Source organism: Drosophila nasuta, chromosome X, assembly GCF_023558535.2.
Source record: "Drosophila nasuta strain 15112-1781.00 chromosome X, ASM2355853v1, whole genome shotgun sequence".
Classification (NCBI taxonomy): Eukaryota; Metazoa; Arthropoda; class Insecta; order Diptera; family Drosophilidae; genus Drosophila; species Drosophila nasuta.
In genome coordinates this window covers 10,740,212-10,765,492 of record NC_083459.1, presented here as the reverse complement: position 1 = coordinate 10,765,492, position 25,281 = coordinate 10,740,212, and the positions used below count along the sequence as shown (strand labels likewise).

The window sequence follows — 25,281 nt, the reverse complement described above, 5'->3', positions numbered from 1 at the left end:
TAACGTCTCTTTGTTTTTGGTTTTAAATTCCATAAACAAAATTCCAAAGATGGCGCACAAGGACTGCAGCAAGAACTTCCAGGGCTCTTCCAGCGGAAATTTTATGTGCCTGGAGCGGAAGGAGGATGGCAAATTGGCTGGCCCCCATTTAACATATATACGTAGCTGCATGAAAGATATGTTGTGCCAAATCTGGAGTCCTGATATTGTCGAGAGGCAGCGCGAGGGACTTCAACGCGACAATTCGCCTGCGAGCGAACCAGCTGAAGAGCTTGCTAATGATATTCCCAGCTGTCACGTCAATATCGTTGAGAATAATTAAATTCAATTGCACTAGTTGACATAAACTAAAAGTTAACCTTTGAACTGCAGATACTAAGAGAAAATTTAAATACAAGAGACTTGGGAGTTGAAAATTGTTGATATGTATATGTTTGAAATTTGCAAACATAGTTATAATTATTTTATTTTATCAGCAAACTGCTAGCTCTATTAAATTGAATTTAATATCTTTTACTTTCCTTGTTATCTTCTTATACTATATGAGCATTTGCAGAATAAAGGAAAAAAGGAAATTGGGATGTCCACCACTCAAACAAAATAAGGAGAGCTCTTGCACTCACTCTCTTTTGCTCTCTTACTAGCAGCATCTACTCTAATATGTACATATGCATGTACATATATAATAAGTGCGTCTGTGTGAGAGACATGATGAACGAATGGCTTCTTTAACAATAGACTGCACTCACTTGCACTCACGTACAAACTAAGATTTTGCAAATGTGGACATTCATTTTCACACAACAACAACATAATAAGTTTGCTTATAACTTACCAATATTTTAATAGTGTTAGTTTGTTAAATTTGACTAGATGCAGTTATTAACAATCACAATAAAATTTATTTACATTCGAAAGGTCTGCCTAATTTCCACTAAGGGAAGTTTTAGTGTATTAATGTTTTATGTTTTATAAATTACAATTAATTAATTTTCAAAATTGAAAAAATAACGGATTTTGGAATATTTTTCGGAAAAAAGCATCACTGATACGTTCAGTTCATTTGGGAACTTGATCATTGGTTTCAAAATGAACTAAATTCGGTTCCGCGCGCTTGTGGTTATTTTCGATGCACGAAATTTGAAATCAGCTGAGTTTTAAGAGTGTATGCATATATGTATTTTTATATACCACATATATTTAAACATAATATTGTGAATTTTTGCATATTTATAGTATCTCTTATACTGGTATATCTATAATTGGTATATTTTTTTATCTTAGGTGGTATATTTTAAAATCGCACTTAAGGTCACACTGGCTGCTACCGACGCCATATTTCAAAGCAAAATAAACTGTAAATCCGTGTGCACAATTTTCGCATATAAAAGAGCTGATTTTTTATATTTTATATGTTAAACAAATTACTAGAGTGCAATGTATAAGCCGCGTCGTACATCAGAGTTCCACGAAGAAGCTCGTGACGATGGTAGCGTCCTAAGGCGACGGCAAACGAGGCAAGTTTCCATAAGACCAAGGCTGCCAATTGAGTGTATTTAAGTGTTTTACTCTTGACCTGTTTAGATCGCAATTGCCGCAACCGCACATGACCCAGTTTACTCCGTCGTGCAGCACGCAGCGGACCAGCAGCAACTTGAACATGGCAACACCATTGCGACATCGCCAGGCATCGTCAGTGGAACGCGGACTATTTCCGCAGCACAAGGATAAAAAATGGGTACAGGAGCAATCACAGGTGATAGCCGAATATCTGGATGAGATGATGCAGACGCATGAGATGCCAGGCTTCACCAAGGATTACTTCAGTCGCGGTGCAATTTCGTTGCGTCAAATGACTATGAAACAATTTGTTAACATTGTGAAGTTCTTCTTCCATTTCATATTTGGCAATCGGGTCAATGTGGGCAACAATCATGTGGAGGACATAACAAATGCACTGCATAAGATCAAGTATCCATTTCAAGTGAACAAATCGTGGCTAGTGACGCCGACAACACCATCGTCGTTTGGTCACGTAATTGTCATGTTTGACTTTCTCAAGGACTTGGCGCCTTCTCCCAAAGACGACGAATACGAAGAGTTTCCGTTCATGGAAACGAGTGATCTGCACGACAGCAGTACGGATCGAGCGGTTTCGCATTTATCGCATGCGAATGCCACCGTCAACAACATTCTGCTATCCGAGGAGACGAATCACTTGCTGTTCGTGAGTGCGTCGCAAAGCTTTTGTGTTTGGGATACGCAGAACTGGAATGAATATGAAGCACTAAAGAGCCAGGTTAGTGAACGTATTATCAAATGCCTGACCGACCTCAACGATGGAGACGCGCTTGATGCGGATCTAGTGTGTCAGAGGAACGAGCGCAAGCAATTGGACGAACAGCTGCTGCAAAGGTCCGGCGATAATAAGCGCGAGCAGCTGTTGCAGCTGAGAGCTCAGGAACAGCAGTTGCTGCAGGAGCTGCAAGCCATACGCAACAATACGCAGGAGCATACGGATAAAATGGCGCAATTGCGGATGTTCCACAAGGAGAGTGCGGAACGCATTGACGCGCAACGCAAGGAGGTGCAGAAGTTGCAGCGCAAGGTCGATACCCAACGCTACACGGCCGAGCAGCTGAAAAGCCTGCGAATGATGGTGAGCGATCTGGAGAACGAGAAGGGCTTCTACGACGGACAAATAAAAGAGTTTACGGACCGTGACAATAACCAGCAGGTGCATCTGTCGCGTGCCAAGAAACAGTTGGTGGACAAGGTGGGAAAGTTTAATACGTATGCGCAGAACATCAGTCTCGACTCCAATGTGTGCAGTGCCAGCGAGAACGATGAAATGAATCTGGAGCTGCCATTTCCACCGCAACAGGCGGACATTGTGGCATGCAGCAAGCGGCTGACGCAACTGGCTACGTTGCTGGGACAACGTCGAGAGCAGTGTGCGCAGCGTTGCAGGCAGCTGGAGAAGAACAATGCCAAAGTGTTACACTCGAACGGCAAACTCGAGTTCGAACTCGACAAACTGAATTCCTTAATACAGGCATACGATCTGCAGTGCATTCGCTTGGCTGAAACACATAAAACGAAAATGTTGATGCAGGCGCAGCATCAACAGCAGCTGATCGAGCGTAAACTGGAGCTGAACAGCCAACTTGAGCAACAGCGCAAAGTCAATGATGAGCTGGAGCATCTGGTGCTGGTGAAGCGACAAGCAAATGAGGAATTTCTTTGTGCCGCCGAGCAGCGACAACGCGAGCGTTTAAATGCCCAAGATATTTTTATCAAAGAACAAGAAGCAATTTTAGCAGAAGCCGAAGCCAAGCTGGAAGTGATCAAGGCAAAAGCTGCTGAAAACGCCGTCATTCTGAGCAATTTGGAACAGGAGCTAGATGGGATACAGCCTTTGCCGTTTATCGATGAGTTGAGCAAGGCTATCAATAAACTAGAATATAAAATTCCTGCCAAACCTAAGATCTATTGAGTACTGCAAACTCAATATTTTAGTGAATTTTTTGATGCGTTTTCTTTTGTAAACTGTATTTGAATTGTAAATAAAATGTTTTTTTTTATTTGGTTCTGCCATTTACCACAGTGAAAAGAAAAGATGAAGTAAAAATAGTGAAAAGAAAAGATAAAGTAAAAATATAGTGTTTTCTTATGAACCACAATTAGTAAACAGCTGCGTAAAACCGCAAAATAAATTGTTTAAGTAAAAACAAGAAATAAAGTTGCAGTCACAGTGTGCTCGACTATAAAATTCTTGCTATAGATTTTTAATGAAAGCTAATCAGTGCGGTATTATTCTTTAAATATAATTGATATAAAACTACTATTGATATAACAAAGTGCCTACTTGACTAGGCGGCGGACCAAGGAATTAATTATTATCGAACACAAGAAAATTGCAAATTTCAAAAACTCGATAAATTTTGTAAATATGTTTACGGGAATCGCAACAACAACCACAACATAAGTAATTAAAACAACAAATATTAATAATATGGTTGTTGCTGTTGGTCATTCAATGTTGTAACGATGGGCAAAAATTGGCAAATCAGAAGGTGAAATACCAGGCAACCATAAATCAGCAGCAAGCAGAAATACAGCAAGGGATTGGAGTGGCGCCATCAGTCGTCTGTTTCCGGTACTACGAAAATTGAAATAAAAGCCAATTCAAATCTTAAAAGCAACTGATGTACTACTACTACTACTACATATTTTCGGAAATTAGAACAACAACAACATAAGTAATTACAACAACAAATATTAATAATATGGTTGTTGCTGTTGGCCATTCAATGTTGTAACGATGAGCAAAAATTGTCAAATCAGTAGGTGAAATACCAGGCAAACATAAATCAGCAGCAAGCAGAAATACAGCAAGGGATTGGAGTGGCGCCATCAGTCGTCTGTTTCCGGTACTAGGAAAACTTAAATAGAGCGCCAATTCAAATCTTAAAGCAACCGATGCACAATAGTTAAACCAGTTAAAATTTGAAAACGTATATTCGGACATTACAACAACAACTGCAACATAAGTAATTATAACAATTATTAATAATGTGGTTGTTGTTGTGGGCGTGGCAAAAATGAAAACAAACTTGGTCTGCGTGCAAACATCAAGTGCTATCGAAAAAACATTATATCTTAATCTTATCTTCTAGTCTGCAGCCTTCTACCTCATTGGTAGAGGGTATAATAATCATGTAGAAATATCACAAATGACCCATATAATAACATAAAGTTGCAATATTTTTATTCAATTCATTAACTTTTTAATTTGCATGAGGAAACGTACAAATGAAGTAGTTACATTTCGATTATAAATATTATTTGATCTGAATGTCGAAGTTCATGTGCCGCGGGGTAACGTGTCGAAGTCGATCGAATTTGTAAACAGCTTTTCAATGTTTTTTTTGTTTTTTGCACACACAGGTACATATGTATGGTATAGTAAGTACTTAGGTTGATAAGCTGATGTTTGTATCTATTATATTGACGACTCGGAAGCGCACCCCACATAATAATCAAACACAAACAGAAAATATCAATATGAGAGAGATAGAGCTACTATTGGATTAGCTTCGGATGCTCGATTCTCGTGCCATCTGCGTCACGTCAGAGAGGGCAACGACAATCACTTAGTTATTGCCACATCGTTGTAAGTTTGGTTACAAATTGCACTTGGTACGGATTAGATTTACATTTTGTTTGGACTAGTACAAGAATTATAAATTCGACGAGTACACTGAAAAGTGGGGAAGGAGCTCTTTGGGTGGCGCTTACACACAAAAACTACGATACGAATACAATACAAATACGCGATACGAATATAATATAATATAATAATATTTGGCCAATTTGAGTAATGCGAAACACAATGTAATACACACACAAGACAGAAAATAATGCAATAGATAGATAATAAATTAATGGTAATGTATAGCATAGCTTAGATAAATTTTTTATACAAAGTTGTGTCTTATTGTTGTTGTTGCATTGTGGCTGCTCTTGTGCGTAGCTCGCGGTGATCAAACTATGAAAACATCCCCGTTATTACACTCAACAGCGGCTGCTGTACCACTAGATAGCGTCAGATCACCACCGCAGCCAATAGCACGCAGTGGCTGAGATTGCGCCTGCGATTGAGGAGAGTTCGCTGTCGTCGTTGTTGCCTGCTGCTCATTGTTGGTGCACCGATCGAGCAATTCGGCTTCGCGACCAATTTCCACGATGCCCTGTTGTTGATGCTGTGGTGAGTTAGCGCTCGAATCATGCGCCTCCTCAAGGCTCTCCTCGCTGATCTGACTGGAAATGTGTATGCTGACACCGGCCACATCCAGTTGGGTATCGTCTTTGTGGTTCTGGAATGTAACTGAGATCTCTTGAGGCTGTTGCGACACCGCAGCACCATCGATGCCCTCATCAATGTGACTGAGACTCTGGCTCTGACTGCTGCTCTCGCTGCCACCAGCCGAATTAGCTCCGGCAACTGTACCCGAACTATTAACGGGCGGCGCTGTTGTAATCGACGACCACCAGCTGGAGAAGGCGCCTTTCGCCTGAGAGATGGCACCACCAACAGCTCGACTGGTCGTATTAACGGCCTGATTAATTTTGCGTCCACTTTCGCTATTCTGCATAGTTCTGCAAAGTACGGGAAAAAGCATTCAATTTGAAGGAAACGATATGATTTGTGTACTTAGAGACTACTCACTGTGCCAGCTTGAGCTTCATGTCCGCCACGGATAGAGTGCCCGCAAACGGATGACCGGCGGGAAGTGCATCAAAAAATTCGGGTTCGGGTCGCACATCGTACCATTCCTGATAACATTGTGTGCGCTTAAATGCATTCATAAACTGCGCATTGAAGTGATCATTGTCTTTGACATCTATAAAATAAAATTAATGTCATTGATTCAGTTATTATTATACAATTGTATTGGCAGATTATGTATGCTAGTAGGCTTCTTAGTTTCTACTCGGATTTTAACTAAATACATAAGTTATCCATTGCTTTTGATATTTGTATCTGGCGCTCAGAAGATCTTTCATTTCAATTCAAATCACTTTACAAAGATGAGATCTAAGTGAATAGAATACTGCCAATATAGTGATAAAATTAGGATTTCAATTGAAGTTCATCCAATGTCATTTTGAAAGATAATTATATGCATTATTTACTGCTGAGTTTTCTCACTTGTTGGCTTAATAAAAAAGAGTATATAATCGATTTTGTTTTTAGTTCGTTTTTAGTTAAACTCGCACAAACAAAAGCTATTAAGTTGCGTCATTCATCGAGTAAGCAAAAATAGTGGTATATTGTAGTGACTGTCACATGTTGGCGTTCATTCATTTGGAATAATTGCACATTGCAGATAACTGCATCACTTTTTGTCGTGAGTGGGCCGTTATTAACATTACTCTGAACTGTATATAGCTTTATAAATTTACTACCTGCGATTGTACTTATTGTTTACTCGAACTGACGATCGAAAATGTTTTTTTAGAGAGCTCTGCTCTCGGGATTAGCTATAGCTTTCTATAGAAGCTGAGATCCGAGGAATTTAGACAAATGGACGGACAGAAAGACGAACACAATTGTATCCACAACATACCAGGTGCAACCGCAGTGCGCAGCAAAGCCAGAATATAGCCCTGGAACTGCTCGCGTATCCAGTATTCGCTGCCCTCGGCATCCTCCTTGGGCGTTTGTACGTGTTTCAGTATGAAGTCCATGTAGCGCAGATCCTCGGTGCTTAGCACCAGCTGACGGCGCAGTTCCGGATCGTGGGCGTCCAGATTGGCAGCCTCAATGTCGACAAGAACGTCAGCCAGCTGACGTTTCTGTTGGAATAGGACGTTGGAGGTGCCAATGATATAGGAGAGTACCATGGGATCGCTAAGCAGATCCATGTATGGTAGCGATAAGTACGGCAAGCAGAGATTGCCACTGGCAAATATGCTCACTGGCGCACGATACTCATCCGGATTGATGGCGCACAGTGCTGCAAGATTGGCTGCAAACAGAATACGAGAGTATAACCAATTATTTCAAAAATGAACTGATGTGCACAGCACTTACATGCCAAGGTGTCCACACTGGCCTCACGGGTCAGTGAGCTGCTGCGTCCATTGCGTTTGCCGGCGCTGTGGCCACTTTCCGTGGAGTCCACACGCTGCAGATCCGGATGCGTTGGCGTTGTTGTCGGACAGCTACTGGAGTCCTGCGACTGTGAATTGGGCGTTGTATGCGGCGACGTGTTGCCGCTGCTGTTACCGCACTGCGAGCCCGCCGACGCTGCCGACGAGACTAGTGTTAGATCCTCCGCCTCTGGCACAATTTCAGCCTCTACTTCTGTCACTGCCTCCGCCTCTGCTTCAGGCACAGCCTCAGCCTCCGTATGAACCTTAGTCTCCACCTCAATCTCAGCGGCGGCTTCGCGTTGCAGTGAGTCGGTAAAGTCGGGCATGGGCGAAAGAGGTCGCGACGTACGCACACAGGCCACTTCCTGGAAGCCCTTCTCCAGCAATCGTGGTATCAACGACGCCATGCCCAGGATGAGGACACACATGCCACGCACGGGGGAGCCAAAGCAGACAACGCGACGTTGCAGGAGCAGCAGCTTGAACAGTATCAGCGTCTTGTGGCGCCAGTGCAGCACAATCTCACGCAGCGACAGTCCCACATGGAAATGTCGCAGCGGGCGGCGCGTCTCCTCATCCAGCAAACAGGCATTCAACTGCTGATAAGCTTTGACCAACAGTTCGGTGCAACTGAAGTCGCCCTGGTCGAAGAAAGCGTCTGCAATGAGCGCCAACTTTACCTCAATGTAGCCATAGATGGGCAGTCGAGCCAAGATGCAGACGGACTTTTGTACGGTGCTGCGGGTCACGTCAGCGGTGCGTATTTTCAACTTTTCGACGGGTATCTGGCGATAGCACGACACACCGTATATGCTGGCTGCTGGCTCAAAGAGACTGGGTAGATTGAAGAAGACCGTATCCTCGACAAAGTTGTGCGAACCATCGGGCAGCGCTAGGGTGGGCAGATACTTCCAGCCCGATGGGCATTCGTTGCGGCCCGTGGAGCCGGCGATTAGAGGGGGATGCGAGAATTCCACCTGACAGCCGAGTTTGTGATGGAAGCCAACGACCAGAATGTGCAATATAGGTGGCTTGTTCTCTGGCTCGCTGGCCATGATGTCAAGCGGAACGATGCAAACGATGCGTCAGTCCAATCAGACAGCAACAAAAAGACTTGAACGTTGAATTCGAGAGGGAGGAGGAAGAACAAGCACACGCACTAGCACAAAAAGTCCTTGCTACGTCGTCACAAGGCGATAATGTTAAGTTACATGCAAGCCGCATTCACAACAAATTCCAAGTTACACGTACATACGTGCGTACGTCTTATAGTATGTGTACAAAAAGATATCTAATTTTGTTCGTCGTTGTTCTTCAAAATTTGCAAATAGAGTTGTTGCTGACAGCGTGACCACAAATTGTATTTGCAAAATATACTGTTATATGTCGAGAAATATACTTACACTTACCACCTAGTTGGTAACACTTCAATAGGTGCGAGACTGCAACAATTAAACAAGTGGCGCAACTTTTTGAATTGCTTTAATGTTCTTAATTATTCAAAAAACAAAATACTTAAAAATCAACAAAACACATATAATTTGTCAAGTCGTATTTCTAAATACAAAAGTCCGGTATTTAGTCTTGGTATTTAGTTTTCGACAAGTATAAAATATGGGTATCGTCGAATTCTTGTGGTGGTTAACCGATAACAAATGACAGTTGCTTATGGCATCGATTATCCAACAAATTGCAAAACATTTGAATCCAGAGGCGTTCCGTTAAGAATAACGATAACGGAGTTTGGAAATAGGAGTTTTACACTATTAGCCTTTATTGCATATTCTAAAAAGTTTAAATTTACACCATGGTGTTGAAATTCGTCAAGAATATTTGTATTGGAAGCCATCAGAAAATAGCTAAATGAGATTCTTTAATAAACACCAAAATTAAAATAAAATAATAAAATTAATGTATACAATACATGAATACGTTTATTTTGCAAATGTACATGAAAGAATCAGTATTTCTTTATGAATATTTATCACAAAAAAAGTTGCTTATTTACCTACAAATTTGACGAGCTAATAAAATCGAAATGTGGGAGTAGGAAAAACTTAAATTTGGTGGAAATTTCCACAAATGTAGGGGATTCGATTAAATGAAAAATATATATACTTATCTTCTGTTTTGTTTATTTATTTATTCAGTTTTATATATTTATTTGTTTAGTTTAGTAATCCGCTACAACTTTACATTATTTCGATAATCATGTCAACATATTCATTTCTAATAGTAATTGAAATCATTTGAATTCATTTTCATAATTGAATGGAATTTTATTTATTAAAATCATCTTTAACTCTGACTAGAAATGTAAAATATAATGTCGAAAAGAATTGTTGTAAAATTGTCCATGATCTCGATCGGAGTTTGATTTTATTACGATTATATTATTTGTTAGCTTAGTTCTATAAATAATCTGGAAATTTTATGTAAATAATTTGGTGTTCAAATATGAATTTTTTTAACAATAATCCAGGATTCTATATTCAAGTCATTTAAAAAATATAACATTCAAACTATTCCAATTTATTTGCAACATTTCAAGTCCAGTAGATTCAGTAAAGAACTTTAAGACGGTATGTTAAAATAAGTAAACTGCAATAATGAAAGCACAAAACATAAATTGAAAGTATGAAGAAATATAAATTTTGTGAATATGAAATTTGTGCTGTTGTCCAACTAGTTTTGTTTTTTGTGTTTTGCTGTCTATGATTTCATTCTTAAATGCTTTATATTTTGCTGTTTTTCATTTCGTTTAATTTGGTTGAATTTATTTTTAAATTGAACGTCGCACGTATACATTCTAAATTTGGCACACACACACACAGAACGAGTTTTTTTTGTTCGTTACAAAATATGTTTGCTTTATATCGTTGAACGAAAACAAAAAGTATACAGTAAATATGAAAATATTTTTGTATTAAATATCGATATTTTATTTATTATATTTTTATTGTATTTTACAATTTATTGTGTTTATTCCATATCATCTCTATGACTAATGCAAAGTTATTCAAGTTCATTCACAAGTGATATTCTGTCATTATTTTAAGTACGTGCAAACAAACATTTACATATGTATCCATACATAATATATTTAGTATGATACATAAGTATCTATTTGGGTGACCGAGTTTTGAAGACACAAATAAAAAATGTATTGAACAAATAAATAACAACCATGGCAAATAGTCAAATGGTTCTGAAGTTCAAAACTATTCTTGAATTCAAAGTCAATTTTTGGCACAAATCATATATTTCGTAACTTGTCATACTATACATATGATGACGCTTTGAGTGAAACTCAAATCAGCAAAGCAAAGAATTCAAAATTACTACCTGTCTGATTTATCAATTGTTGAGAAAAACAACATGTTTATTACTTGTTTTGATTGGTCCATTCGTAAGACACTTGTTGAAGTTGGCTTCCAAAAGAAGTTTCAAGAATGGAATATTTTTATTCAGATTTGATTTGAGAAAAGTATTGAGAAATGATTAAAGCTAAACATATTTCAATAATCACATCGAAATATAAATTGATTTCGATGTTTATGCTAAGTTTCTATGCATCCGTTGAGGTCGGTACAATAAGCAGCCCCCATAGATAGACATTTAACAAGTAGATATAAGCTACACATAGCGTACATACATACATACATTCAACCACTGTACAAATATATATATATATATATATGTATGTGTGGTCGATTGTATTGCTGAGACGAAGCAAAAACCGAAGGCTAGCCGAGCGCATCTTCGCCCACATAAAAGGCCCAAAAATAGCACCATACCCCGAAACATTGCTATTTGTTTTCTTCATTTTGTTGATGTTGAAGATGATGCGAATTGAAATTTAGTTGAAGGCAACAAAAAAATAAAAAGACAAAAAAACCAAAAAAAAAACATGTATATCTATATGTCTATGTATACTTGTATATTGTATTTTGTAGCATATGCACATACGTGTACTATATGCGAAACAGATTGTTGAAATATTTTGCTGGGTTCTTTTTAAGTTCAAAGTTTTTAATGTGGCATATGGTACTGCATACATACATACATACCTGCATGTATGTACATATGTATGTACAATAGTAATAAGTAGTACAGACGATCTGCTTCAAATGTATTTAAATTTGAATTCATAAATAGGGATTGAAAGTATCCCAACTAAATGAATCTTATAAGTCTGAAAGGAAGTGCAGCTATTAAATAAATCACTTGCCAATTCAAAGGTTAATTGCCAGTTTCCAGACATCTCTCTTATTTAAATCTAACAATGTTTATTTTATTTGATGTGATTCTTTGAAAGGTCTTATTTAGGAGTTTTCTAATCCGCACTCAATTGCAAGCTGCATTGCACTGCATAAATTCCTAATGTTTAACATCAATTATGTTGGATTGTCATGCTAATTTATTTATGTTTCTTTATATCCGTACATTTTACTATTGTAAGTGCAAATTTGAGAAACAAAATCACAGCACATACTTTTCACAGTTGAAAAACACCACAAGAAATATAAATAACTTTTTCTTAAAAATGCATAGATGCATTTAATTAATAAAATAAATATATAAACATAGGCAAGAGTTTGACTTTTTTTGTAAATTAAGAACTAAGCATATTTGGCTAGCTTATCTGTATAAGTTTAATCATCTAATAACACTCTCAGTTAAAAAATTAAAAAAAATATTACAACATTTGTTATAATATAATATTATAGAATAGAATGACATTTCTTGAAGACTTGTTAACATTTAAGAAAGTTTAAACAACTTTAATTAACTTAATACCAGGAAATTAAAAAAGGAATTAAAAGTTTGTTCACTTCAATCAAAGCTCAATGAATGATAAAATAGTTAAGTTTTCGTTGTTTAAAATATTAAATTGTTTGGGATTTTCAAGGATATAAAGATGGAAGTAAATTCCTTGAATTTTCAAATTCTTATTGAAAGCACTAAGCGTAAAATATATTTAAATAATATCTATAAGCTAATGCTGATAATAATAAAAATCACAAATCTTTTGTTTGAAGTTAAAACCGACATAAAGATACTTTAATAATATCTCTTTTCGGTAGAAGAACATTCACATATAACATTAAAAAAATAACATAAAATAAAAACATCCTTGCTCCAAGAATTTAATATTTATTTTTTAAATATTATTTTTTGAAATTATCTTAAACAAAATACTTTTGTAGAATATTCCTAAGAGTGCTCATATTCATATTAATGAAAAGAAAGAAAGCTACACTTTACAATTATTCTTCAAAAAATATACCAATTTAATATACGGCAAAAATACTAAAACATATCAAAGCCTATACATTCAAAATATACCATAGAATATAAAATATACCAGATTGTCAACCAAAGCTACTAAAATCAGTATTAAGTAGGCGATTTTCCCAATTCAAAAGAATTTCTTAAATAACTTTAAACAATTTTATCTGATCTTATGATCTGAAGTGCTGTTAAAGAAAATGATATATCTCTATCGCTTATAGTCCCTGAGATTTAGGTGTACATAGGATGGACAGACAGACAGACGGACATGGCTATATCATCTCGACTGTTTTGCTGATCAAGAATATATATAATTTATAGAGTCGGAGACATCTCCCTCTGTCTGTTCCATACATTTCCTATACATTAAAATACCCTTCTTTCCCTATAGTATACAAATTGATGCATATATATTTAAATATATTAAAAATATATTGAAATCTTAATTTAAAAAGTCAAATTTTCTTTTAAAGTTTCAGTATAACGGAAATGTTTTCAATGAAAATTCATTTTAAAACCCACCAAAAATGTGTTGAAATGATTTTTGTTTAAATCAGCACAATAAAGAATAATTGAGCTTGGAAAAATATTCCAATAATGTTTAAAATCCACAATGAAAGTAGATTTTTCAATGGACATCAACTTATGTAAATCATAATTTGCATTGGTTTTTAAAAAGGTCGCATGAATATGAATATGAATTTGCCCCTTTCAATCCATCAAGTAAATCGACTGATAATTTACCAATCATTTCTAAAAAGATAATTTTGGAGATGTCTAAAAAAAAAAGTGCTGCCCATGGATGGATAATCAATAAGCTGTTTATAAGTTGGAGAAAAGCATATATGAAATGTTTATTTCAGTGGATGTGTGAAATGTTCTCCTCCCAGATGCTCCCTCAGATCGAGGAAAATAAACACAGGCAATGCCGGGCAAACGTTGGCTAGTTATAAATATATCTCTAATTAAAATAGTGTTTTAGACGCTGTATGAGTGGAATTCTTGAAATGGATAGCATTTGCGACCTCGTTTTACAGAATGTTTTTTTTTTTGTCGGATGTTTTTTTTGGAAAAATCAGCGTATGAAATAAGCTATTTGCGAGTCTTAGTGAAGCGAGTACTCTCGTGTACAAAAATCTTGATCGGTTCAATGATATTGAATGTAATCGATTGGGAATGCAGATGAAAAGCAGAACAATGACGAATAGTTCGAACCTATAAGCAGGCAGACGGACAGACAGACAGACGGACGGACGGATGGACGATGTGCAGTAAGGCCGGCAATTTGGCAGCCGATATCGACGTCAGCGCATATATAGCGTGTGCATTTCTACAGACTTGCTATATAGTATAACTTATATATATATATTTAAAGTAGAGGTGGATCAGCCTGCCATATGGACGACGTTAAGGGCCATGCACTGTGCTCAGAGATGTGATGTTGCAATGCAGTTGATTGAATACAATGTTATATTTATATTTCAAATATTATATATACGTATGTATATGTCGAGTATATATGTATGTATATGTTAAACGAGCTGCAGTTGGATTTGATCTAAATATTCAAAATACTAGATATCGCCAAAAAGATTTCATTCTCGTATTTGCCAGGAAAATAAAACTATGCAAAGCACAGCTATAGCCTAGTTATGTGAATACACACACACACACACACACACGCACTATAATCGCTGTCTGTGTGTGTGTGTATGTGTGTATGTATGGCAGCAATTTAATGGCTGTGAAATTTATGTTCAACGATATTTGATTCCAAAAACAACTGCAAACGCCAACGCATGCGATGCGCTATACGCCAACACTCCACATAGATATGTATGTAGTATATAGCATATATGTATGTGTATATATAGGCAAAGTTACACCTACACTGTCGCCATTTAGCACACAGCCAATTGGAAGTATTCGTTTTGGAAATCACCCGCTGTAAATGTATACTCTATGTATGTGTTGGTGTGTGTGTGTCTATCTGTCTGTGTGTGTGTGTGTGTGTGTGTGCTTGCTTTGTTTATTCAGCAAGTTTATGTTTCAGCCTCTGGCTGGCTGGCTGGCAACGCAATGCGGATCGTCCCAGTCCCACCTGAATATTCGTTACTCTGCTCACACCAGCTGCCCACCACACGCCCACGCCCACGACCCCAGCCCCAGCCCCAGCCCCAGCCCCAGCCCCAGTCCCCCTCCTCCAACCCACTCCCCTCTCACAGTGGCCATGCATAACTATGCGCGCTCCTGCGCCATGGTTGCCAAGCATTTCTAGCTCGATTGCGTAGTCGCTGCTGCTGCTGCTGTCGTTGTCGTTGTCGCTGTCGCTATAGCGCACCCCTGCTCTCCACTCTCCACTCTCCACTTCGCACCCACACACACACACACACACACATACGCTGCCCGCTGCGTCGCCACTTGTTGTTGGCCAAACGCTTTTTTGGGGATCGCCAGCCAGCCAGCCAGCCAGCCAGCCAGAAAGAAAGAATATAGCGCGCCTTTTCACGCCCGTTCGTTTAATAGACTCACACACACAGAGATTGCAGTGCATTGGTAGTGGTGGGAAATGCTTTTCATTTTCCGCAAGCTGAAAGAAAAATTCTTTAACATAACGTGTAGCATCGCTTTGGATCGTCAGTCTGTTTAGTCGAACCGCAGCATTCGCTCCTACGACGTCAGCTGCTCGGACTTTAGTTGAGAGTTCAATTTGTTTCTTTTTCCCTAAGTAAGTTGGCCTAGCCAAGTGTTAAAGAAAAAAAATATAAAATTGAAAAAAAAAAGAAAAGAAAAACAGTTCTCAAAATCAACAACGAACATTTATGAATAAAATTATTGAATAAACGTCAAATCCTTGCGCGTTGAACTTACAAACAAAAACCGAAACGAACCAAAAGAATAAAACAATCTAAGAAAAGTAAAAAAAAAAGGAATATACCAAATAAATACTGACTTAATACTTAAATTCGAAATGAAAAATGCATACGAATTTTTTTTTCTTTCTTTTGATTCTTATATAATCCTGTGTCTGCATTTTTTTTTTTTGCCAATTTTTTTCAACAATTTTTTCCAAGTGCTGAATAAATTTTCTATATGCAGTGTGCCCGACGAAAATTTTAAAATGAAAATTGATAAATGCAAAAATGACAAAAACCAAAAGAGGAACAAACTAAAAAAACAATTTTCGAAATGGAACTTGAATTTTCAACATTCTATTTTTTTTTATTGTTGGTTGCTGTTCTGTATTTTTTGTACATTTTTTTTGTTCAATGCGAAAGACTAAAAATAATTGCCCTAGGGCATATGCCAACAACAACAACAACAACGACAACAACTGCAAGCACAGCTACAACAATAAGCAACAGCAACAACAACAACAACAGCAGCAGCAGCAGCGGCAACAACAAGCGGCAGCAACAACAACAACAATCAGCAAAGCAACAACAACAACAGGAATACGAACAAAATCTCAATCTCAAAATGAGAGCACAGCCTGAGAGCCAAGTGTTATATGATCTCGCAGCTATAAAACTTATTCAGCCTCTTGTTGTTTTTTTCGTTTTTTTCTTTTTTTTGCTGTCTTCTATAAATTTTAAAAATAAGCTGCCAATGTGTGCGTGTGCGAGTGTGTGTGTGTGTGTGTGTGTGTGATTGTCAGATAGCCAGTTCTTACCTTAGCAAAAATCTCCAATGCGCAGGCGTCATTAGATAGCACGAATTGGGCAGGCATTCAAAAATCACCCACACCAACACACACACACACATGAACATACACGTATACGTATATATATATACACTAACCGATACTGATATGTCCAAATCGGTGCTGGAATATTTATTTTTCTATATTTAGTCCAGACCACAAGCAATCTCCTTTTCTCTCTCTCTCTCTCTCCCTGCTCTAGTTTCACTGACAAATTTCGATATATTCGAGCGAAGAATTTATTTCTCAATTGTAGAATTCACAGAATTTCTTTATCTTCATTTCATATTTATATTCCACATAGATCAGGTCAAGTATTTACAATAAAGTAGCTGATTTCTGTTCAAGGAATTTACAAATTTACAATTTAGTCCTCTTCAAAATGTAGATTATTTTAACAGACACATGTTTGATAGAGTATATGAAAATTTACTGATATTTTTCACAGACAAATTTAAGCACTATTCCTAGACTTTAAATTGAGCCTAAGTGCAGGAAATTAAACATATATACGTATATACAGTTAGATTTCCATCCAAACGAAAAGTGCACAAAAAGTTATTGAACTTAACATTTTCGATTGACCCACTTAAATTGCATGTAAATTACGAAAAATTTCATAATTATGAAATCATATTGAGAAGAGAGCTTTTCAAGCGAATATTCGAAATTTGTTGTTGTTGTGGTTGTTGTAGTTGTACTCTTAACCACGCCCCAGGCTGCATTTCTCTTGGTCCGATCCGATTTTGACACATGCATTTGACTTTTAACATCTGCTTGTCAATTGAGTTCAGTGCAGTGTGCGGATCAGTTTAGTTCAGTTCTGTTGCTTGGACAGTTAACAGCGTCTTTGATTTAGTGCCAAGGTAAAATTTCGAGAAAAAAAGAAAGCGAAAAAAACAATCGAGAAAAATGTTCGCAGAAACGTGAAAGCTTTTCGAAAAGCTTACGACTGCCGTCAGAGAAATTCAATACGGCGCATCTATTTTTAACAGTTAGCCAAAGTATTTCTCAACACAAGAATTAAGCATTATATAGGCGAGCGCATATATATGCGTATACACATACATACATATATGTAGAGATCTTTATATATAGCAACAGCAGCAGAAAATTAAAAGAATAGAGAAGCGAAAATTAAATAACCGAATTTTGTAAGAGGCGCTGAAATTATGATGTGATAGCCGATTGTCGCCGGCTATATAAAAATAAAACGCTGCCTCCATGTTTATATGTATGTGTGTGTGTGTGTGTGTGGTTCTTATGACAGCACACAGCCATATATACAGTTATATACATACATACATACATATATATATATAGATAGAGAGAGAAAGAGAGAACGAGTGGCCTGTATAGAAATGTGGTGTCTAAATATAGTGCGATATCAAGGCGAAAACAACAATGACAACAACAAACAACTAAGCCAACAACATATGAAGAAGGAGAAGAAGATGAAGAATCAGAAGCAGAGGAAGAAAATGAAGAAGAAGAAGAAGAAGAGGAGGCTGTTACGAATTTAGATTTAGCCACTGTTGTTGTTGCTGCTGTCCAACTTCGTCGCGCTGTTGTCGTTCAATTCGTTGCTGTTCAATTGTTGCAATTAGCACTAGCTGTAATTTATTGAATATTAGTTACTTAGTTACTACTACTAAACCTTAACTAATTTGTAAATATTCCCTCTCTGTTTTTTTTCTTTTTAGGTTTTTTCAACCCTAAACCGTAACCATGTCCGACGATGAGGAATACACGTAAGTACAAGTCTTTGGCGACAATAATGCTAAATTGAGTGAGAAGTGTAAATGCAAATTGAAATGAAGAAGAAGATAAAGAAAAAGAAGAATATTAAGTACATTTGTTTAGTAAGTCAAACAGTTTCGGGTAACTCTGCGCAACAAATCGATTTCAAGATTACTACTATGTCTTATTCTTATTATATAAATAAATATATACAAGTAATAGTTGCAATTTAATCAATTCAATTAACCCAACACCTATGTTGTGTGTGGTATTCATTGGATTTTGTCTCCACATATATTTTTGTAGTATGGCACATGTTTGATTTGTATTCCGTTTTTATACATTCTCTACTTTCATTGAAACCCTCCCCGACCCGACAATATAAATGGACCGACCCATCATACCCGAACCTGAACCCGAAAAAAATCGAAAAACCCAATCATCGTTTTCCAATCGTTTTAATCAATCAACTGCTAATGTTGCCGTTTTTGTTTCTCTCGACAAATCGAAATCGAAATCGAATAACAAACAACTTTGACAACAACAAATCAACCAACCAATCAACAACAACTTGTACAAACACGCACCAAACCACCCAAAAAAAAAAAAAACAAAATATATGCACCTGTGATATTGTTTTTTGCACAAAACCAAATTACACGATCATGCGATTCGATTCACGTTTAATTACGAACTCGCCAGCAGTTCCGAGGAGGAGGAGGTTGTCGAGGAGACCAGAGAGGAGACGTAAGTAATTTTGTAACCAAATTCGAGCCGCTAAAAACTCGATTGGTGTTTTTCTTCCTGTGTTTTTTTTTTCTCTCTCGATAACAATTATGATTTGATTTTAATTTACACACCCCCAAAATTTTCTATATGTATTGTATTTGTCCTTGTATTTCGTATTTGTTATGCAAAAAAAAAAAAAAACCAAACCAAACCAAAAAAAAAAAACAAAGTCAATGTGCAAATGCCAAAATTTCCTTTACGTAAAAATTTTTATAATTGTTTGTGTGTGTTTTGTCTGTAAATAATTTCGTTTATTTTCCTCATCCCACGTTCGTTTTTTACATTATCGTTTATCTCATTATTTTGCTGTATATTTGTTATTTTTTGTTTTTCGTATTTGTTTTCAGTGTTGTTGTACTCGTGTGATATATTATCCCCCCCAACCAACCATTCGCACAATCTTTTCCCTATAAAATACTTTTCAAAATTCCTGTACAAAAGAAAAATTTGAACTAACCAGCATCATCTACCCTCCACATATCAACCAAAAAATTATTATACGCAACGATATCATATTCTAGAATCGAAAAACCCTCGCAAACAAAATTCCAGAACCAAATTCCCCGCTCCAAAACAAAAAAAACCAAACTATTTGAGAAAATTCCAGAAACCAAATTGGCTAAGCTAAGTCCTGTATATAAAGCTGTAGCTGTCTATATATTTATATGTGTATTCCTCTCAACCCCCGCTCAACCCTTTCAATCCTTCATGCAGCATATATATATTTAAAATAAATATATAAATATATCTGTCTATCTATCTATATATATATAGTTATGTGTATCGTATTCGTAAAATGTCTATCCCTATATCCTATTTCAAAATTCGTAAAAATGAATAAAACCATTCGAAAATTCTGAGAACCAACCACAAAAAAAAAAAAAAAAAAAAAAATAATATTTCTAAAAAGCAAAACGTAAAAATTTCGCCTATCGCTGGCCTGGCTTCTTGTTCATCAATAATGAATTTAAGACATGGAAATTTCTAAATCACAATTTGTTTTTCTCTCTCTCTCTCTCTCTCTCTTTCTCCCATTTCTCTGTTTCTTATTACAGGAAGTAAGTAATTGCGTTGCTGAAAATCATAACTATTCATAACTATTTTGTTCAAAATTAAATGTATAGACGACAGTGTAGAGCGGTTTAGAGATCGATTAGATCGATTAATTACATTCATATATTCCAAATTATCAAATACTTGACTGATTGGTTTCAAAAACAGAAAAACAAAACAATACTTTCAAATGATATCGCAGCTATTTTAGTTTAGAAACATTTTGAATTCCAACAAGTGTTTTGTAATGATGAGCAAAAATAAATTTAAAAACAAAAAAAAAACAGGATTGAATTTGTGTGCTGCAGCAACCGGAATGTTTGCAATCCAAAAAAAAAACAGAGCTTAGTCCAAATTTTTGAGTTTGACTATTTTCTATTTTCTATATTCGTTGCTCGAAATTCATTTCCAATACAAAACAAAAACAAAAACCTCTCCATTCGATCGATTCTGTATAAAGCACAACAACCAAATTGCAATTGCAACAAATACATTCATTTGAGACCAGCTCCAGTTCCAGTTCCAGATCCAGTTCCAGTTCAAGTTCAAGTTTGAGTTTGAGTTTGTGAACTATATTTTCTTTTGTATAAAGAGCTTTCAGTTCGTTGCTTGGAATTTAGTTTTTAGAACAACAACAACTACAACAACAACATGCCAGAAAACAAAACAACAAAACAACAAATACGTACTTACATTTAATTTACATTTGTTTTTCGTTTCGTTTACAACAACAACAAATAATTTTGCAATAATTTTTTTTTAAACAACAAATGTTTTTCTCTTTCTTTTCAACGACTTTTTTGTTTGTACAAAATCAAAAAAAAAAAACAAAACCAATATAAATATTTTTGTTACATGTAAAAAAAAAAAAAAACATCAAAAAAATATCGCAACCCGACACGTGTTTTTGCGTACTTCATCGTGAACATCGTTATAAATAAAAACCAAACAATTTTTGAAACACAAAACCACCAAATATATCAAAAATAATAATAAAAAAAAAATAAACCACCTCCATGTTTGCCTCACGTATAGAAAACCACCTCAGACACCAGCCGAGTAAGTTTATGCCATACGAAATGTGTACAAAATATAATACAAAAAAAAAGAAATGTAAAGTTTGTTAACCTGTACTAAATTCTTAGTGATATGTTAGTGATATGTATGTATGTATGTCCCGATTGACAAGTACTTATTCTATTAATCCGTTACTTACACGAAACTCACAAACTGAAACAAAAAAAAAAATACAGTCGTAAATGCGGCACCACTTTGCCCCTCTCCCACTTCCTGAACTATCCAATAGTCGTATGATTGTATATTGTATATAAATACCTAATCAAAAAAAAAAAAACTATCATATTCTGATCGTATTAAGTATATTTTTTGTGAGTCTTGCCTTACATACATTTTTTTAACTAGTGTAGTCTAAAACTTGATGCGTAGTAGAGTAGTACTCAATAGATAGTACTAATAATGCTTCCGAGAAATGGCTACTAATTGTCGATAATTCTATAGATATGTATATATATGCACATTGATGTACATACATATGTATATGAGCAGAGCGTACTCCACAAAATGAGTAAAATATAGATGTCGATGTAATTAATTCATAGACGATAACAACAACAACTACTGCTAGTAGCTGATACTAGTAACTTAGTTAGCGACCCAATCTATCTAGTAGTAACATAGTATCATATATCTATTTATAGTATTTGCTGTATATAGTATTTAAACTAATATGAGTAACTATTCCTTCCACCCCCTCCACCACCACCAACCACCACTCAAATTGCATCTGTGCGCTGTGCAGAGGTGAGGGCGATCCAGAGTTCATCAAGCGTCAGGACCAGAAGCGCTCCGATCTCGATGAACAGCTGAAAGAATACATCAGCGAATGGCGCAAACAGAGAGCCAAGGAGGAGGATGAGCTGAAGAAACTGAAGGAGAAGCAGGCCAAGCGCAAGATCTCGCGTGCCGAGGAGGAGCAGAAGATGGCCCAGCGCAAGAAGGAGGAGGAGGAGCGTCGCGTCCGTGAGGTTGAAGAGAAGAAGCAGCGCGAAATCGAAGAGAAGCGCATGCGTCTCGAGGAGGCCGAGAAGAAGCGCCAAGCCATGTTGCAGGCCATGAAGGACAAGGACAAGAAGGGACCCAACTTCACCATTGCCAAGAAGGATACAGGCGTGGTAATTATATGAAATTCCATAAATGCAGCCTACTGATACACTTCCCATTCTCCAAATCTCTCCATTCATCTCTCGTTCAATTCGTACTTTTTACGTTCCTTATACTACCAAAACCAACTCCAACAACAAAAAAAAACCACAATTTTTTTTTTTTTTTTTCTTTGTTTGTTTTGATTGTTTGTTTGTGTATATTATCTATATATCCGATTCGTAATCCGTTCGTTGTCATTTGCAAAACCAAATCAAATTTAATTTCATCCTACACACACACAACTACACTACACACACACACACCCACGTACACTGACAATGTCTCTAATCTATTCATTTGCAATACATGTCTTGTTTCACTCTAAACTTTGTACCTGTCCAACACACACGTACCACCGTAACCAACTGCAACCCCCAACCACAAAACGTGTTTCTCACTCTCTCTAAAACAAAAACAAAATACAAAAAACAATACACACACCCAACAAAAAAAAACCATAAACAAAAAAACACAACGAAATGTGTGAATTAAAAATGGAAAAACATTCGAACACAATTCGAAAATTGCACGCACAATATAGTTGGGACTGTCGTCCGCCGCCATGGAACGTAACAAGACTAAGGAACAATTGGAGGAGGAGAAGAAGATCTCGTTGTCGTTCCGCATCAAGCCCCTGGCTATCGAAGGCTTTGGCGAGCAGAAGCTGCGTGAGAAGGCCCAGGAACTGTGGGAGCTCATCGTCAAATTGGAAACTGAGAAGTATGACTTGGAAGAAAGGCAGAAACGTCAGGACTACGATGTGAGTAAACCTCATCCGAAACTATATATTCAAAACAGCATCATCATAAACATTCATCCCCCACTCTGTAGTTGAAAGAGCTGAAGGAAAGACAGAAGCAACAGCTCAGGCACAAAGCCTTGAAGAAGGGTCTCGACCCTGAAGCCTTGACCGGCAAATACCCGGTAAGTAAACAGAATCTCTCTCGCACTTCATACAGTCCGAGTAAAACAGTATTTCATCCATATAATTCCAGCCCAAGATTCAAGTCGCCTCCAAATATGAGAGACGTGTGGATACCCGCTCATATGACGACAAGAAGAAGCTCTTCGAGGGTGTAAGTATTCGGTTTGCCAGTGCCAAGAACAAAAAAAAAAATAATATTATTTGGGGTCCTCACAAAAACAAAAACGAAAAGAAAACATATCAAATCTTTTGGGTTGTTCTTTTTGTACATATTTAGGGCTATAATACGGTGTATGCGGAAAACTTAGAAAAATCATGGCAAGAGAAACAGGAAAGATTTACTCAGCGCACAAAATGTAAGCGCTACCCCACGCCAATCGCGTTCTCAATCAATCGATCAATCAATGTCAACCTCTTTACTAAATGTATACTACATACGTATGTACACATATATGTAGTTTATGTCTACTATACTATATACAATATGTTCTCTTTCGCACATGATTTAATGTTATATTTATTTGTGTTACCAAAGGCACCGCCAAAGTGCCCGCAAACTTAATCCATTGTGTCATAGCCTAACCGATCGGGGTCAATCAATCAGTCAATCAGACTTTCAATCGGGTTTGGGGTTGGGGGGAGTAGGGACTGAAGCAGCAAAACAAAAAAGAGAGTATAGCGACAGGAAACACAGGAAGTACACAGCTAACGACATCATCTAATCTCTTTTATTTCTTTCTATGTTCTATGTACACTATTATTTTCATATGTTTTGTTGTGTCAACTGTACTTGTTACGTCACATTCGCATAACCTCAAAATGAACACAAATACAAACACACACGCACATACACACTGGTGGGCACACAAATACAGGGCTGGGATGAGATCTCCAAGGATGTGAACGAGAAGATCTGGAACGAGAAGAAGGAGCAATACACCGGCCGTCAAAAATGTATGTAGCTCGGTGGTAACCCTAAACAGTGCGAAAACAACAGCGACACACAACTATCGACAACATATCGATAACATTCAATTGAGATGATGTAGTTTACAGTCACACCAATCAGTTATCTCCATAACAGTTATCTGTGAAATTTCATGTCGTGTCATGTCGTTTTCCATATATGATAACTATTCATTATTGTTTGTCATAACTCAACTCCCTACGAGTTTGATCAGTCGATTTTCGTTGAGCACACAATTAATCGCATATATCGTTTATCGTTTCTGTAGCCAAACTGCCAAAGTGGTTCGGCGAGCGACCAGGCAAGAAGGCCGGTGAGCCCGAGACACCCGAGGGTGAGGAGGATGCCAAGGCCGATGAGGACATCGTTGAGGATGAGGATGAGGTCGAGGAGGAGGTCGTCGAGGAGGAAGACGAGGAAGCCGAGGAAGATGAGGAGGAAGAGGAGGAGGAAGAAGAAGAGGAGGAGGAAGAGGAGGAAGAAGAGGAAGAGGAAGAAGAAGAGGAGGAGGAAGAATAAATAAATAAATAAATTTTTTCGTAAATACTACATTTAAACACAAGAAAAACCAAAACAACAAAATACCAAAGCCAACAATTTTAATAAAAGTAAAAGAATGAACTAAAAAGTTATTATTAGCTTATTCAAAATACTCAAGCAAGATGCAAAAACATGAAAAGCAATCACTTTTTTTATTATTATGATTATTGATTCTATTGATCGAGAAATGTATATTTCTTCCAAATAAAACATCCATCAACAACAACAAGAACAAACAAGACCAACAACTACAACATCATAGATCAAATAACAATATCGAGATAATTAAAGTGTTATAGTACCATCATCTCTCTATGCACAATTTATTTTGTTTATCACAATTATATGGGTCGCTATTCTCTGGGTTGTTGCATTTCTCCACTG

General features: G+C 36.9%; 2 protein-coding genes across 22 annotated transcripts; one reads left to right on the top strand and one right to left on the bottom strand.

Annotated features, from left to right (window-relative positions):
* Positions 1–1,422: 1,422 nt before the first annotated feature.
* Positions 1,423–25,204, top strand: LOC132797073 (troponin T, skeletal muscle). 21 transcript variants are annotated; one of them, XM_060808558.1, is made up of 10 exons: positions 15,573–15,685; positions 18,364–18,411; positions 19,106–19,147; positions 21,278–21,301; positions 22,062–22,431; positions 23,007–23,225; positions 23,297–23,389; positions 23,461–23,541; positions 24,266–24,344; positions 24,626–25,204. In XM_060808558.1, exons 2-10 carry the CDS (start codon positions 18,389–18,391, stop codon positions 24,874–24,876), a joined length of 1,182 nt encoding a protein of 393 aa, XP_060664541.1. In that variant the 5' UTR covers positions 15,573–15,685; positions 18,364–18,388; the 3' UTR covers positions 24,877–25,204. The 21 variants fall into 21 exon arrangements, with proteins under 21 accessions (XP_060664523.1, XP_060664524.1, XP_060664521.1 ...); XM_060808547.1 differs by having other exon boundaries at positions 22,062–22,434; XM_060808559.1 differs by lacking the exon at positions 24,266–24,344 and adding an exon at positions 23,668–23,746 and having other exon boundaries at positions 22,062–22,434.
* LOC132797070 (late secretory pathway protein AVL9 homolog) lies at positions 4,768–9,015 on the bottom strand. Its single transcript, XM_060808528.1, has 4 exons — positions 7,601–9,015; positions 7,134–7,535; positions 6,233–6,407; positions 4,768–6,162 (listed from the first exon to the last, which is right to left on the bottom strand). Exons 1-4 carry the CDS (start codon positions 8,715–8,717, stop codon positions 5,547–5,549), a joined length of 2,310 nt encoding a protein of 769 aa, XP_060664511.1. The 5' UTR covers positions 8,718–9,015; the 3' UTR covers positions 4,768–5,546.
* Positions 25,205–25,281: the final 77 nt, after the last annotated feature.

Coding starts and splice junctions, on each gene's coding strand:
- LOC132797073 (XM_060808538.1), top strand. CDS start 1,438: ATGTATAAGCCGCGTCGTACATCAGAGTTCCACGAAGAAGCTCGTGAC. Junction 1,518..1,584: donor CTAAGGCGACGGCAAACGAG/GCAAGTTTCCAT, acceptor TGACCTGTTTAG/ATCGCAATTGCCGCAACCGC. Junction 23,390..23,460: donor CCTTGACCGGCAAATACCCG/GTAAGTAAACAG, acceptor ATATAATTCCAG/CCCAAGATTCAAGTCGCCTC.
- LOC132797070 (XM_060808528.1), bottom strand. CDS start 8,717: ATGGCCAGCGAGCCAGAGAACAAGCCACCTATATTGCACATTCTGGTC. Junction 6,408..7,133: donor GCGCACTGCGGTTGCACCTG/GTATGTTGTGGA, acceptor TTTATTTTATAG/ATGTCAAAGACAATGATCAC. Junction 6,163..6,232: donor ATGAAGCTCAAGCTGGCACA/GTGAGTAGTCTC, acceptor CGTACTTTGCAG/AACTATGCAGAATAGCGAAA.